Here is a 16065-nt window from a genome sequence, read left to right on the forward strand (position 1 = left end):
TACTACATAACTAATAGGCGGGTGTATGCTACATCAACCAATCAGAATCAAATAAAATTAAAAAGGGCACATTTTGATTGGTCGCCGCTAAGACAGTGTCTTATCAGACTAGGGTTGCCAACTCCCTGAAAAATAAATAAGGGACACCTCGTGGCCAGGGCCGGGCAACCTAGTTGTCTTCACCCTTCCCATTGTGGTAGCTCTTTTTTGTGTGTGTGAAATTATTTTTTAACCATTTGACTTGAATTTGATTTAAGCAGATGCATATTCTTTGTGATATGACCATATGGGAAACAAATGATCATTTAGCTATTTATTTTTAGCTCAAAATGACAACATTAACACAGTAAAACAGGTCTCTTTCTTAAACAGAAGCCTGTCATGCTTAACTTTTGAGAATATAAGTAAATCTTTCTTTAAAAGAACTCTGTCCTGCTTAACTTAAAATTATATAAATTAATAGAAAGCAATAGAACGAAAAATATTCTTGTAACAGCGCACATATAGTGCATTTAGTACAATTGGCTTCAGTTGAGGTATTATTTCAGCTTTTCTAAAGCTAATCAGCTGCTCCTGTTTGTAAACCCACTTGTTCCCATGATTACGCATCTTAACTCATCATCATTATTCATCTATGTATTACTTTTATGTATTAGTCATCTATTTGTTGTAATCATCTATCCTTGGAGTTGTTTATTACACAAAATAAATTATATTATCACACTTCTGGCCACATAGCGCTGATATTCACTGCACATGCCCATTTTAACCTTAACCAGAGGGTTTAAAAAACAAACCAGTGTTTACATACCATATCTGCTTCTGCCGTGGCCTGGTGGACAAGAAATTGGTTAAGGGTTCCCCGAGCTTTCACGCCCCTCATGTTCTTCATGTGCCCACCATTAGAAGCATGCCTATGGAAAAAGTGCGCCGGCACACAGTGCAGTGCGCTTTATAGGTGTTATGGTGACCTTTTCCAGCCAGGTGTTTCCCTTTTCCCATTCCTCCCTGTGCTTTTGCAGCCTTTTTTTCTTTCTCTGAGCGAACAAACATTGCTGCTCTAATGCTGGGCTCACACTGTGCGATCTTTGGTCCATTTTGAGACGATTTTTGAGTCGTGCGACTGATTTGGTGATCGGCCCGATTTTGGCCTTCATCGTGCATCGTGTAGTATACGTGGGGTAACGAGAAGCGATTAACACCTCGAGCAGCTCCCGATCATCAATCGCTCGTGAGCCGCTCACACTGCTCACGCGCAAACACGTAAACGTCGGTGAAAAAGACGGAGCAGCACGGCTGTGCAGCGTGTGATCTGGACACAAGCGATGGAGGCACAACTTGTAGAACTTTGGAAAGCTCATCCGAGCCTTTTCGATGTGGCATCACAAAATTATCACGACCACAACAACCGTTAAAATAGTTGGATTTACACTGCTGCTCATTCACAGCTGCCTGATCAATGTTTTTCATTAGCAATTTAGCAAAGTTGATGGTGGTGGTTTGTGTGTCTGTGTGAGTGAAAGACAGAGCGACAGATTTTCTGTTAGAACCTTCATGTTATGGAGGCACAGTGTGAGCACTCGGGTCGCATCAGAGCATCGGGCGGTATAGTGTGAGACCCTGCATCGTGACCTACCAACTTCTAACCCCTGCGAGTCAATCGTGCAGTTTGAGCAGGAGCTGAATAACGTGACTGAAAAAATCGCACAGTGTCTGCCCAGCTTTAGGTGTACTGTCGTCCGAGACTTGCACCGCAGTGTCGGCGTTTGTTTCCCTGTTGGCCATGCTTCTTGTTGTGGTCATCTGTTGTCTTCCGGTATTTTCTCCGCAAGCGACCTTTCCTCGACCAATGAGATGAGCGGTAATCTGAATTGTCATAAGTGTGCTGTCAGCTCATTGGTCACAAAGCAGGAGAGGGGCTGGGAATTATGTTTTCAAACAAAGCGTTAATTCCATAAACATTTATAGACTACTTTTGATTCTCACTGTATTACGGGACAAAGTGCGTCCCTTATTAGCTCAATACGGGACGTGTACTTTTGTTTCTAAATACGGGACGATTCCGTTTTTTAAGGGACGGTTGGCAACCCTATATCAGACAGACGGAACAAAATCTCTATAACGACTTTATAAAAATAATAAAATATATAAAATACACAGATAAGTGAGAAATATATTTTTTTTCGAGAGTAGATCTGAGAAAGTTCCCTGTACTTAAAAAATGTCATATGCATCCTTGTGAGTAGGGGTGGGTTTTAATAATCGATTCATCGATTAAAATCGATTCTGGCTTGGATAACGTGATATCGATTCATTAAAATCCTGAATCGATTTTTTATATAAATGTATTTTGCCCAAAATTCCAGAATCTCAGCTCACAAAATTTTGACAACCACCAAACATTTAAAACAGTAAATGAGAGCAGGTACACGGCTTCTGCACAAAGAGGTAAACACAAAGCGCAGAGCGCGGATCAGAATCAGTGAGATGTCGCCTTTCTCACCCGACGGCACGGACACGGTCGGGGCTGAAAGCCGACAGCTCGCTGATTCTGATGTTTTGGCGGGTCCGCGCTTTGTGTTTACGCCCCTTTTGCCCTGATTCTAAAGCTGTTAGTTTTATCTCTCTCCGAACAATATTGACCGAACCAGCAGCAAAAGAAGATCCAAACTAAGCTTCACATAAACATCGTCAAGGACTCGCTCTTACTTTTGCCGTTTTGCTTCCACCACAAAAAAAAAAAAAAAAAAAAAAAAAAAATCACACTTCATGAGTATATGTTTACTGCTGCCATAGGAGTTGAGAGTAAAAAAAAAATCATAATCAAGCTGCTAATCAAATTAAATTGATTAGTGTGAACACTGCTACAAAAGCAGAAATTTTGACAATTTGTAGAAAGATATCAGCAATGATCTTAGAGGAGCATCTGTTGCTGCCCATCAATCTGAGAAGGCGTATAGGCCATTTCCAAACAAAACCAAAGCCAGCATATCAGCACGAGCACTACACTAACTGCCAAGCACTGTGATGGAAGAGTGATGATCTGGCACCTTATCACTGCGGGCACCAAGCAGACCATGTGGTGGTACTCCTCCGTGTACCACAGTCAAATGTGAGGCCATCTATGTTACAGCTAAACCTTGAACAAAATTGAGTCATGCAGGAAAACAATGGTCCCAATCACAGCAACAAATCTACAACAGAATGGCTGAAAATGAAAAGATTCGAGGTGCCACAATGGCTCAAAGTACACACCTCAACCTGCCTCAAGTGCTGTGGCAGGATCATAAGTAAACATCATACATCATACTACATAAGAAAAAAAAATTGAACACAAAAATAATTTGGTACAAAAATAGTTTATTAAAAACAATATCCTATGGTTGAAATATTGAAGATTTAATGTCCATGTCTTCTGCTTTTTTTTAACAAATCATAGAAACATCTGTCAATTTTCAAACCACTAGGAGTTAAAAACGTTAAAGCAAAGGGCCTCTGTTGTTCCTTCCAAGTCGACGCGTTTCTCTCAGATAAAGAAATCACAGATTATTAACAGAAATTACTGCGAGTCTTTCAAAATCGTCAGTGATACAAGCATATTTACAGCAGTGTCCCAAGCAATGTTCTTCATCTCATCGCGTTAGATATACCCTCTTTGTCTCTGTTTGTGTGAAATTGTTCGGGAACAAGTATTATGCTTGCTGAATCTGGGCTTGTGATTTTAACAATATCAGATACAGTATGTCTACAGTGATACGGAGACCTAGTTAGTAAGCTGTGTTTTATCAAAGAGCATAAAAGCAAATAGCCACAGGATTCATTCTGTATTTCCATGTAGTCAAAACTAATTTATGACTGTGATGGATGGACGAGAAAGATGGGAAATGCTTCCAAAACACAACAGGACTCTTGTGTGTGATCCAAAAATGGACTTCTACTAAGAGACAAACAACCACATACACAGAAACTTGTATCTATCCTTGTGAGAAGTGCAAGAAACCCGGGACCCTATGTTATTAGTATTTGGCTTACGAAAATTGTTCTCCCATGTCTCAGCAATTAGGGGACAAAAAAAAAACAAAAACAAAAACCCTAAACATTCTAGCTCACAAGAATCTAAAGCTATTTACATTTTTCCTCCCCCTGAAATTTGTTAGGTTATTTTCCAGCAAAACATAGTGTTAGGAGTTATGAGTTATTTCTGATCCTCACAGGGTTAATCAAAATGCTCAATATCCACCTAAGCTTGGGCCTGAATATTTGCACATTCTGCATAGTTAACAATAAAATAAGATTTTTATCTGCTGAATCTGAGGAAGTCTTTCTTTAGCTGAGGAAATAAAAAACAAAATGCACACACACACACGCACATTAGGTACGAATGTCTTAGACCGGAGGGGGGGGGGATAACGTTTTCAGTGGCATTTTACTTGCACAACTTTATGCTGCAAACATTGTTTTCAAAATTTGGCAGGCAGTATAATTCTTAACTTTACCAGTAGCGTCTTCTTTGTTTCTACTTTTGATGATCTGTTATTCAAGGTGACACGTTGATTTGCTTGCAAAGGACTTTTATTTAAGCAAGACAATTTCTGAATGTTCAGATCACTCTGACTACCAAAACAAAGCCAACCTCGGGCTTTTATTGACCTCATGTCAATATCAAGCTTAATCTACTTTACAGATTTTATTATAGATTTATACTGCCTCTGTTATAGTTTAGGTTCTTGGTTATGACCAGTTATACAGGTTTGTATCATATAATCAAATCCAAACACAATAAAAGATTCTGAGAGCTAACACACTGGGATCAGCGATGTTGTGACGATACAGTTCAATAACAACAAGTTTTATGTTTGTTTTTTTAAAGAGATCCTGTACTAGCGTGTCTTTAGAAGTACCGGTAATATTTTAAAAAAAACTGTTATGCTGTGACTTTTTAAGGATACGGTATATTTCACAAAATCATCAGTTATTGCACTAAAGCTCTGTTTTTATTCTTACTGATGTGATTCAAAGGCAGAAAGTGGGGACATAACTGAAAGAAGGGCTGTGTTATTATTCCAACGTCTAACTCAAAGTGTATATTACCCAAACATCAAGGAGTTTGTATTTTCCATTTGTCTTCTTTTTTTCCTTTTCCTTATTTTTAAATTGCAAGCCCTGCAAGTAACTGAATTAGATTTTAAGGCCACAACAACTCCTTTCAAACCTGTGCCTTCCTGGATGTGAAAATGCAATGAGAATTTAGAACACAAAAAAGCAACGAGATAATTAAAAAACAAACAAACAAACAAACAAAAAAGCCTAGGTATAATGGAGTTGCTTGAAAAGTTATACAGTGTTTGACATGATGACAATTTGGCAAATTTAAAAACAATCTAAAACAATACCATTTACATCTTTGAAAACATCCTTTTTTCCAGTAAATTAGGGGCGTGAAGTAAAAGAAATGTGTCATACAAATCAGTCGTTTCCTTCGTTGGCAAACCAACTACAGCAAAAACAAATAGAGCTACATGAGCATGCAAACACTGTCCGTTCTTATAACCTGCAGGAAGGAGAAAAACTACGGCCATTTATCCAAAGTGATTTTCACTTGTTTTGAAACACAGGCCTAATTTTGACACGTGAAGCCTGACGACATCAATTTTCATAAGCTTAACAACATTTGTGGGAGATCTTTTCGACTTACTGCCCAGAAACTGTCAGTCAGTGACGAACAAACTGATTAGTTTGAATCAGTCTGCCAAGAACAGACTGACTATCATGGCAGAGACACGTTCCTATCCATCAGTGGTTCGCAGCAGTCTATGCAGCCTCCTCGTTTGCTTCTGTGGGTTCACTTTGAGCCGGCTCAGAGGGTGCCTCTTCTCCTGTAGAAGCAGTTCCCTCTGGAGGCGGAGCTATAAGTTCTGATTCTGGCTTCTTTTCAGAAGCTTCCACACCTGGCTCCTTACTGGTTTCCTTGGTAACCTCAGGGGTCACGCAAGGTTGCTCTGTACTGTTAGGGGTCCGAAATCTGTCCATGTTTTCCAGTTCGGCTAAACGGTCATCTTTGTCCCAGCGTGTGGCCCTCTCACGCCGTTCTGACCGCCTTGGCCTGTCTCCTTTTGCCTCGGCTCCTCTGCCTCTCTCACGACTTCCTCGTTCTGTTCCCTCCCCCCTCGCTCGCTCTCTATCTCCATCATCGCCCCTGGCACGTTCCCTGTCGCTATCGAGGCTGCTTCGCCTCTCCCTCCAGTCCCGCCTGTCTCTGTCCCGATCTCGTTCTCGATCCCGGTCGCGATCCCTGTCACGATCTCGGTCTCTGTCTCTCTCCCATCCTCCACCCCGGTGATCGCCTCCATCTTCCTGCCATCCTCCAAGCCTGTCCCTACCATCCATTTTATCACCACCTGCTCCTCTCCCTCCATCGCCAAATGGACGCCTGCCACCTCCAAAACCTCTTTCCCTATCTCGATCCCAGTCTCTGTCCCTCTCTAGCTCTCTGTCCCTGAAACCAGGCCTGTCTCCCCTGAATGGTCTGCTATCCATTTCTTCTGGCCCCTCTAGACTCCGATGACCGCCTGGTCGGGTAAAAGGAGGTGGACCCTGAGGAGGGGGGCCATGCCCATGAGGGAAAGGAGCCCTTAAATTGTGCGGCGGGGGCATCCCAAAGGCTCCTTTAGGCGGAGGTGGCTCATGGTGCTGCATCATTTGAGGGTGTGGCCCCCTGGGCATCATCTGTGGGGGCATGGGGGGCATGCCGGGGTGAGGTGGCCTTGAGCCATGGGGTGGTGGGAAACGCTGCATGTGTGTTGGTGGGGGAACAGGAGGACGCTGGAGGGGAATCAAACCAGGCCGTGCCCCTAGAAGACCACCTGAGGGGGGTGGAATGCTGCCGGGATGGCCGCCCTGGGGCCCCACCAGAGGAGCACCTGGAGGTCCACCTGAAGGTCCACCTGGAGGAACACCTAGATGTCCGCCTGGAGGAGCACCCAGAGGTCCACCTGGAGGCAAGCCTACCTGGTTAACTAAAGACGAAAACCAAAGTATAGCATTAATATAACTACAATGTACTTATGATTACAAATAAACAATATATTTAAACAAACACTAACTACAAAATCTTTGGTACTATATTGCAAAACAACTAAGTGACTTCTAGCACTTTTCTATGTTTATTTAGCAAGAAAATAACACTTTAATGGTCAAACATAAGTCTCTTTAGAATGGATAGAGGAGAAGGGAAACATCACTTTCTGTGATAGGTAAGAAAGGCAGACTGACCCATAGATCCCATCTGATTATTAAAGATGTTGGGAGCCTCGAGGGCCTCGTCATTTTTCCGGTTTCCCAGACCTGCTGGGTCTAGAGGGGGGTCCTCAACTCCAGTTTTAGAAGGAGGAGGGGGACCAAGAGGCATAGCACCAGGGAGAGGAAAACCTGAAGAAGAGTAATAAAAGGAGTTAGGGTCCTGTTTGATTCAATTAAAAATGACTTGGACTAAGCTGGATGGGTAAAATCTGAAAAGGTGCACTTGTGCAGTTTGTTGAAGTAAAACAGCAAAATCAAACTGCCAAAATCTCATTCATAACATGCACGCAAGTTAGCAAATGAATAAATGTATTTCTGATAAACGTAAATGTGAAAAGAGAGAAATAACACTAGTCAACATCCACTATCCCCCATAAATATTAAAATACAAGAAACATGGATTTTGTTCTGTTTTACCCTTTAAATCTTTATCATTACGAACTTTTTGATCTCCTTCTGACAACATGATGGGAACACAAAAAAATCATGTCCTGCATGATTTGCTTTCAGTCACAATTCACTCATGAAAGCAAAACGATTAAGAGCTTTTTAATGACTCAATAAATGGGTTAACTGTCATCATTACATACCTCAGTCCCCAGCTGCCATCATTATTAAATAAAATGAATCACAAGTTAAAACTGACTCTTGTCCTTTTCTTATTTCTATTACTGGCAGTGTCCAGTGCTGCCCCTCAGCCTCCTAGTTGATGGTATCAATTTCAAACACTTATGTCGCTTTATTCTCAAGTTATCACATTCACAAGATTTTTGTCAAGGTCACTGAGATTCAAACTTGTCCCAGATTTTAAGTAGTAATTTGAAAATCGCCTTGTTTTCCAGTTATCGCATTCACAAACTTGGGTGTCCAACAACAATACTCTATCAGCCTTTTACGGCTGAGGGGTATATAAAAGAAGAAAACAAAAACACAAACCTGAGAGCAGACACTGTATAAAAAAGACCACAAACAAAAGTATGATTAAATAATAGAAATTGTTACCTGGAGGCATTTGCATGGGGTTGAAGCCAGGTCTGATGAAAGGAGGCAGCGGGACACCTGGAGGGAAGGAAGGTGGAGGCATGCCTATAGGCCCAGGAAAGACAGGAGGTTGGAGAGAACCCACACCAACCATTGGCTGCTGCATTGGAGGGACCTGAGAACATTTAGAAGTTACAGTTGATTTTAAATGAGAGAAGTGTGAGACAGTGTTTCATGTTGTGTTTCTATCCAGGTATGCCTTTACTGCACTGACAGTGCATTTGGGATCATTGCAATCCTGAAAAATGGAACTGCTGCCAATCAGACACTTTCCAGATGGTGGACAAAAATCTGACAGTACTTTTGCATGTTGATAATTCAGTCTATTAGGACAAGCTCTCTAACACCTCTGGCCAAAATGCAGCCCTGAATTATGGCAAAGCCTCTACGAGGTTTGACAGATGGCTGTAGACACACTGCTGGTACCCCTCTCCTGCCCTCCTCTGTACATACATGTTTGAAAATATTTTTTTCTTTTCATCAGTCCGTAAGACCTGTTGCCATTCGGTCCCGTTCTTGTATAAAATTTGGCATTGGTCAAAAACAGTAGCAAAATTTGTTCCCCATTTCTTTAGGACTTGACTTTCTGTCAATCTCCAGGCCTGCCACTCCCTCTGTTCTCCACTTGTCTAATATCCTCAAATGTTTCATGGACACATCACAAAGCATGCAGCTAGCAGCTCTTTGGGAATCACCCATTTTGTACAAAAATACTATTTCATGTTTCTGCAACAGGCTGCTAGTAATAAAGTGTGTAAAGATACAACTTAATTAGCCATGTAGCATTACATGTAGTTTTAGCTTAGCAAAAACGCATTTCTGGAAAAACATTATGGTACAAGGACCAGACTGAAATAAAACCATGTGTGTATACTGATTACCTTTTATGTTATTTTTCGAACACCAATTCTCCAATTTTCTCATCAACATAGTCCACTCAGCATTTACATACCCACAACAATAGCAGTCAAACACAGCTGACTCCGTCAAGATTCAGAATCTGCTTCTTTTAAATTAGCAATAAGCAACACCTCTCAAAGTCTAGGATATGACGATACTGGTAACAGTTTATATGGCTTTTTTTTAACCTGTGTAGGAGGAGCATTTGGGGCAGGTACAGGTACAGCTTGTGTCTCCTCAGGCTGCTGTTGCTCTGATCGGCCGTTGTGAGTGAGTTCCTCTGGGTGGTCGAGAGCCTTCCTCGTGCCACTCCACTCTAGAAAAGACAGCATTTTTTTTTTTAATTAAAACAATATCTCTGAGGAACAGCATGATTCCTTAACCCCTACAAAATCGTACTGTATGTGTATAATAACTTTCATGGGGATTGGTTCAGCTTATAGTGCTTTACAGTTGACAAGCCAATAATAAGGCAGAGCAAATGTAATAAAACTGGTAAAAGCAACATGAGGTACACAGAAGACAGAATAAAACATAAGAACACTAAAAGTAATTTGATCTTTTAATTAAATAACAAAAATGAATTAAACTAAATAATTCAAAATAAAGTGTCTTCATTTTTTCTTTTTTTACCTGGTGATAAAGTGTCCACATCGAGCATTCCTCCTTCTTTAAGCTCCTCTAACTGGTCCTCTCTGACTTTAGACCAAGGTATGTAGGTGACACCCAGCTCCACATCCCAGTACTGCTTATAGTCAGCCTTTATGCCCTTGTTCAAAGCCCAAGCAATCTGATAAGTAAAAGCAACTTATTAGTTTTGCCCTTTCCTAACAAAACTAATACATGACAAAGCAACAATCAGTGTTGCTCATTCACCTTAATGGCTTTCTGGTTAACTTTGAATGTTCCCCTGCTGAGCTTCTGTAGAGCCCTGAAGGCGTCTTGCCTATGTATCATAACAATATAAGCACAGCCACGTGGAGGGATCATCTTAAAGAGAGAAGACAACAAAAAAACGAGTGTTTAAAAACAAAAAACAAGTCATACTCATCCACTTTATTGAGCCTGTAATTAGTGGGTTTGTTTTTTTTAAACATGTAGAGCCTTTGGTGCAAATTTGATGTCAGCATTTACTCCATTTTCATCACACTTATTAACACAAACTGTATCAAATACAAATAACAAAGTTGAGGCTTTGAGCTGTCTGTGTAACAAGTTCTATAAAAATCAAGAAAGTATATAAAGTCAAATTTACTACAAGCTGACTGAAAGATTTAATCAACAAAGTGTCGGTTGCAGGATGACCTCACAGTTAGATAAACTGAAAGCTGATCTCTGTGAGAGAACTTACATTGATGGACTCTATCTGCCCAAACTCCTCGAGTAAACAGGCGACATCTTGCTGCTGTGTTCTCTTGTCCAGCTGGCCTACCCAGAGAGTAGTGCTGCAAACTAAACAGGAGAAGAGAGCAAAGAGTTAGGAACTAAAGAATGTAACTGAAAGTCTTACGATAATAAACAGATGATGACTTACTGCTGACTGTCTCGCTCTTAATTGGTGGAAGACCTTTCTGCCGTCTCTCTCTCTCCTTCTCTCTCTCTCTGCGCTCCTGCGAGCGTGAGCGAGGTGAGTGATGACGCCGATCCCTTGAGCGTGAGCGGGATCGCCTGTGCCTGGATCGACGTGTACGCGAATTGGACCGTGATCTCCTTCGCTTTGGAGATCTGGGGAGCGGGGGGAGAAGACATTTCAACTCAAAGCATTATATTTAAACAGTGTATACTAAGAAGATTATCTACATATGGCAAAATAAACAGGAAATAAGATATAACAGTGTGAACAAGGAAACCTAGTTTGAAAAATTACATCCTGTTTTAGACGTTTACCTGGAGCCTGAGTGTGATCTTCGGCCATGTCTGCCATCTCTCATGGATGAATGGTCCACATCCATTGGCAAATCCTGACACAGTATAGAGAAGATACATTATGAGTAAAATCTGTTACAGCGACAGAACTACATCTCTGTGCAAGTCAAAGTTACAGAAGACCAAAAAACAAAACAATTTCAAAACATCAGAATTTAATTTTCTGACATTTTTCTCAATTTGCTACAATTTTATGCCCAACTACAATTTATTGTGACATCTTTATGCTACTGTTTGCCTACCTGTTGTTGCTGGGCTGCATTCTGGTGATGGTAAACCCCAGGGAAGCCTGGAGGCCCAGAAGAACCAGAGAGGGACATCCCTGACAGCATGTGGCCCATAGGAGGCATCACAGCAGGAAAGCTCTGTCCTGGTGGTAAACCGTGGACCTGGAGCTGCCCATTAGGAGGAAGAGGAACCTGAGGGGAAGAAAAACATATAACACGATCCCTCAAATCAGTTTCTCAGTAACAAACTCAGTTCTCCGTTTTATTTCAGATAGAGAGCATATACTGTAAACAGTTGTATGTGCATTTATAATAAGCCGTAGTATTATGTAATCCTATTGTTAAATCAAGCTACAAAATGAGATGTTAAGATTTGTCAATAAAGAAGAAGCTCTTTTTCATTTAAAAGTCTTGTTCTTTTTACCTGCTGTGAGATGTCCTGTGGTATATTAATCTGTGGTTTAAAGTGATCCATGTGCTGTGGAAAGGCTGGAGGCTGCTGCATACTGCGATGATAAAAATACACTATCAGCTCCACAGCTTTTATTTTGTTAAAAAAATACATTTTGATCAAAGCTTTCTGCTTTCTGGTATCACAGACTGCAGCATATAAAATAAATTAAGAAGCTTACAAGGGGGGCTGAGAGGAGATTTCATCCTTCTTTGTTTCTTCTCCAACTTCTGGTTCATCATCATAATCAAAACGGTCCAGCAATTTCTGCGAGAGAAACACACAAATGATGATGTTTTCTTCATGTGGCAACGCTTCTTCAGCCTTACTTTTCCTTTACTGTGCTATACCGTGTGATACCCTTCAGCCTTCTAGCAGATGCACCTATGATATAAATTTGAAAAGGTTTTAGGTGGGCATCTTTACCTTCTTGCCTGACGGTAAAGAAAATAAAATAAAATAAAGAACATCATGCAAATACAAGAATGCATTGTCACCTTGTCAAAGGCCGTCTTCTGCTGGGCAGGCTGGGTTAGTTGGGCGGGCTGGGAGGGAAGGGGAGGTTGTGGCGCGACCATGCCCAGTCCAGCAGAAACATTTGGGGCCTGTGGTTGAATAATCTGCGGTGAAGGCTGGGTGTTGGTCTCTGGCTTCACTGGGTGCTGCTGAAAGTTCTGCAGGATCTGTTGGAGCTAGATGCCCAAAACAGAGTGAAAGAAGAGTCAGTAATAAAGATGTGAAAGATGCTTAAGAAGTAACAAAAATACAAGAAAGTGAATAAGGCAACAATCTAATGCCAGTCCGCATTAGTAAAAACATACCTGCTGACCCTGTGAGGACTGGAAGAGCTGTGCCACGGCAGCAAAGGCATCAGAGTTGTGCAGCTGAGCAGCAGGTATCATGGTGGAGTTTGCCGTTACCACTGTAACTGGCTCTTTGGCTGGAGGTGGAGGAGAACCTGCCAGAAGAGAGAACGTTTGTTTTCAAATGCCAACATCATACATCAACATATTAATATTATATTAATAAAGCAATGCACAACCTCAAAAATTACCTGGCTCATCTGCGCCTGTGTTGGGTGCAGCACCACTGCCAGAGCCAGCTGCCATGTCCAAGAGGGGCTGAATAACTTCAATCTTGAACACCCCATTCTTCTGCCACAGGTTCAACACCCGCACAATTTTACTCTATAAATGAAAATATTTAGCACAGGACATTTATCATTACAATGGAGCGCTACCTATGAACAGATTTAACTTGGGCAGGCAGGTAATCCAAATATACTTACAACCCCCCTTCCCCCCCACCACCACCAAACTATAACTGGCAACTCATTTTATTATTAACATCTTTAGTCTTTTATCCTGCCAAGAGAACAATCACATCTCAAGATCAGTTATAGATTGAAGAAGAAAAAAAGGGCTTTCTAAGTCACAACTGTGGTAGTTCCAGTCATCATGGATAGGAAGTTATACAGCCCTTTTCCACTTTAAGTACTCAGAGTGGCTCTCTACTAGAAGCCACAATCATGCAGTGCTTTAAATGCTTTCTATCTATCACACACAATCACAGTCTGATGGATATGTTACAGGCAATTTGGGGTTCGGTATCTTGCCCAAGGATGCTTCGACATATGAAGTGAAGGAGCTGTGGGTCAAACCATCAACCCTGGGATTGACGATAGACTCACACCATCATCATTCACTTGCCTCCTGGGCAAACTCCAGCTCCTATATCTCTAGCTGGGGACAGGATTCCTTAAACCAGAACCTGCAGCAGGGGTAGAACTGGTTGATGTGCTGCAATGCCAAGCTCACTGGGACTACTGCACAGGAGTAGTGTATACTGAATAATTTGTTTGGGAAAGTGTGCATATGCTACCAGTTTTTTGCTCCTGCACACACGCGCCCATATGCCTGCACCACCCACCACAAGGAGAACGTAAATCTGTGGGAAACACTGAGACGCGGCAAATACTCGGGTTAATTTGCAGTGCAATTAAATTGTCACCAGGTCTCTTCTCTTACCCTGTCTTCCACGGGGCAAAGGCAGAGGTTCTCAAAAGTTCCTGTAATGTTTTTGGTGAACCTTGGTCCAAACACATCCTTGTCAGGTCCAAACTGGTGTCTGGACTGCCTAACAATGGAATCCACCACATATAAGCCTGCTACCTTATACTCAGGCTTACACTGGAGGGAAAAGAGGAAGAAAACAGCAGAGTTCATTGGGATTTAGTGAAGAGACACAGTCTGCAAACTTTAATGAAAACAGACTCGGCTCACCTTTTTTATAAACTTTTCCACAATCTGGACCACATGTTTGTAAAGCTGAGGAAGAGAGGAGCAAATGAGCATGCCATTATATTATAGACCCCAAACATAACAAATTAAATAAATATACAAGAATCATTCTAATGTCGTATTCTTACTTTCATTGCTTTGATGGCAGATTTGGTGATGGAGATCATCTTTGCCCGAGATATTGGGGGTTTGGAGTCCATCAATGAGAATAACTAGACATAGAAGATAATCATTCTGTGAGATGGAGAGTCACGACGCTGGAGGAGTGTCCAGGGTGGTGCTGATCACTTCTATTTCATCACTACTCCTCATCCCATATCAAACAGCCACATTTGGGTCTTTACTGCATTCACGTTATAATTGCATTAAATGATAGATGCAGACCAGGTGGTATCCAAGCAATGAATATCCCAGTTTATACAGACTCATAAAGATTAATGAGGATCTTTTTTAACCCATCTGCTGTAACTGTTGATCGATGCTACAGCATGGCTCAGGGTAACTTGAGTTTATTTAGTCATACTGAAAAAGGAAACCGCATAAATAAATGGGTACGGTGAATTCACAAAACACCAGGACCACTATGATGAAAATGAATGGGCAAAAATCAGGCATATTTCCATTTTGTTTTCATAAATAAAAACACTTCAAAGAATCATGCAGTATTGTATTTCCCACTATAATTCACATCAAAACAAAATTTCAGCTGTTCCTCAACTCTGCCAAGGTGCAGTTGGCCTTTTTGAATGGTTTGCAACATAACTCACATTAGCTACAACATACAGCTTTGTGACAGTGTGTGCTTTTTAGCATGCGAAATGTTTATTCAGAATAAAATAGACAAGATGGAGAGGATCTGGAGAAAATGTAATTTAGACATCTATACACCTTTGACAACAAGGTTAAGATTGTATTCGAATATGAGTCACACGTGTGTGCGTATCTATATGTATCAAATAGTGATGTGCATTCATTGTCAGCCACTACTTTCTCTGCTTGGGTGTGAGACAGAAACTACAATTGAAACTGGACGATATCGCTCAAGAAGCATCGTGGGCTGTTCACAACCACGAGAGCTCAGATATGGTACAAGAAACATGATCTGAACAAGCGTGTTAAGATGCGACAAGAAATGTCTTTCTGCCCCTCAGTCTCTGTGGTGAGTCAAATTCGCGGGTGCAGGCAGAAACACCAAAACATGGCTTGACTAGTGTTTTGACTGGACTCCTAACAACATCAACCGCCTTTAGTCAGGCCTTGTAGTAACTTGGCCTAGCATCTTCTTACCGAGCACTGGTTTTAACATTAACGAGGCTGTAATGAACATTCAGTCTGTTTGTGTACAGTATGGTAACAAGCTATTGCTGTATTGATCTTTCTACCTGTGGTTGCGCGTTCTCATTTGCATTGTGTTGGTAACCACAACTTACTCCCACAAGCTAGCAAAGCGGCAGTCACTGGAAACGCTACTGACTGGATATTACTGTGTAAGCTTAGTGGGTGGCCGAAAATCCAACTATTCCTTCCAGTGGCATTCGTTTACTTCAGGGGTGCCAAACAAGCGCAACACTTAAGCCGAATAAGATGTCCAGTTAACTCACCGAGCAGGCCCACTGCTTCGACCAGCTAGGCTAACTCCAGTGCAACAGCAGCAGCTCCATGATCAGCAGCACCACACTAGGGGAGTTCAGACACTCAGCGAAGGCCACTTACCTCGTGGTTAAAGGCGTTGACGGCATCCATGATTGCCAGACGCTCCGAGCCTTCCCTTAAATTCCCGGTTCCCCGCTTACAGCGATGTTTATTAAAGAAAGGGTCGGTACAACATGTCCGCTCCCGGTAGCTAACGCCTGTTAGCTTCGCATTGGAGGTGTTCGGGTCGGCGGGTACGGCAAAGCATGATGGGATTCAATGTTGTTGT

The 16065-nt window shown here is 41.7% G+C and overlaps 1 protein-coding gene across 1 annotated transcript; it reads right to left on the minus strand.

Annotated features, from left to right (window-relative positions):
* Positions 1–3328: 3328 nt before the first annotated feature.
* On the minus strand, positions 3329–16065 carry scaf4a (SR-related CTD-associated factor 4a). The gene is made up of 19 exons (XM_086308822.1): positions 15858–16065; positions 14273–14356; positions 14127–14171; positions 13872–14033; positions 12899–13031; positions 12666–12802; positions 12342–12536; positions 12026–12111; positions 11818–11899; positions 11409–11585; positions 11128–11201; positions 10775–10965; positions 10592–10692; positions 10117–10230; positions 9874–10030; positions 9429–9556; positions 8302–8455; positions 7273–7428; positions 3329–7016 (listed from the first exon to the last, which is right to left on the minus strand). The coding sequence occupies exons 1-19, from the start codon at positions 15885–15887 to the stop codon at positions 5812–5814; spliced, it is 3411 nt and encodes a 1136-aa protein (XP_086164948.1). The 5' UTR covers positions 15888–16065; the 3' UTR covers positions 3329–5811.

The sequence above is a fragment of the Aulonocara sp. 'chitande type north' Nkhata Bay genome, linkage group LG10 (assembly GCF_057382095.1).
Source record: "Aulonocara sp. 'chitande type north' Nkhata Bay isolate Kocher_YH1m ecotype deep benthic linkage group LG10, A_spYH_male_GT1.1, whole genome shotgun sequence".
Taxonomy (NCBI): Eukaryota; Metazoa; Chordata; class Actinopteri; order Cichliformes; family Cichlidae; genus Aulonocara; species Aulonocara sp. 'chitande type north' Nkhata Bay.

Coding starts and splice junctions, on each gene's coding strand:
- scaf4a (XM_086308822.1), bottom strand. CDS start 15,887: ATGGATGCCGTCAACGCCTTTAACCACGAG. Junction 11,586..11,817: donor CACAGGACATCTCACAGCAG/GTAAAAAGAACA, acceptor TCTTCCCCTCAG/GTTCCTCTTCCTCCTAATGG. Junction 7,017..7,272: donor TAATCAGATGGGATCTATGG/GTCAGTCTGCCT, acceptor TTTCGTCTTTAG/TTAACCAGGTAGGCTTGCCT.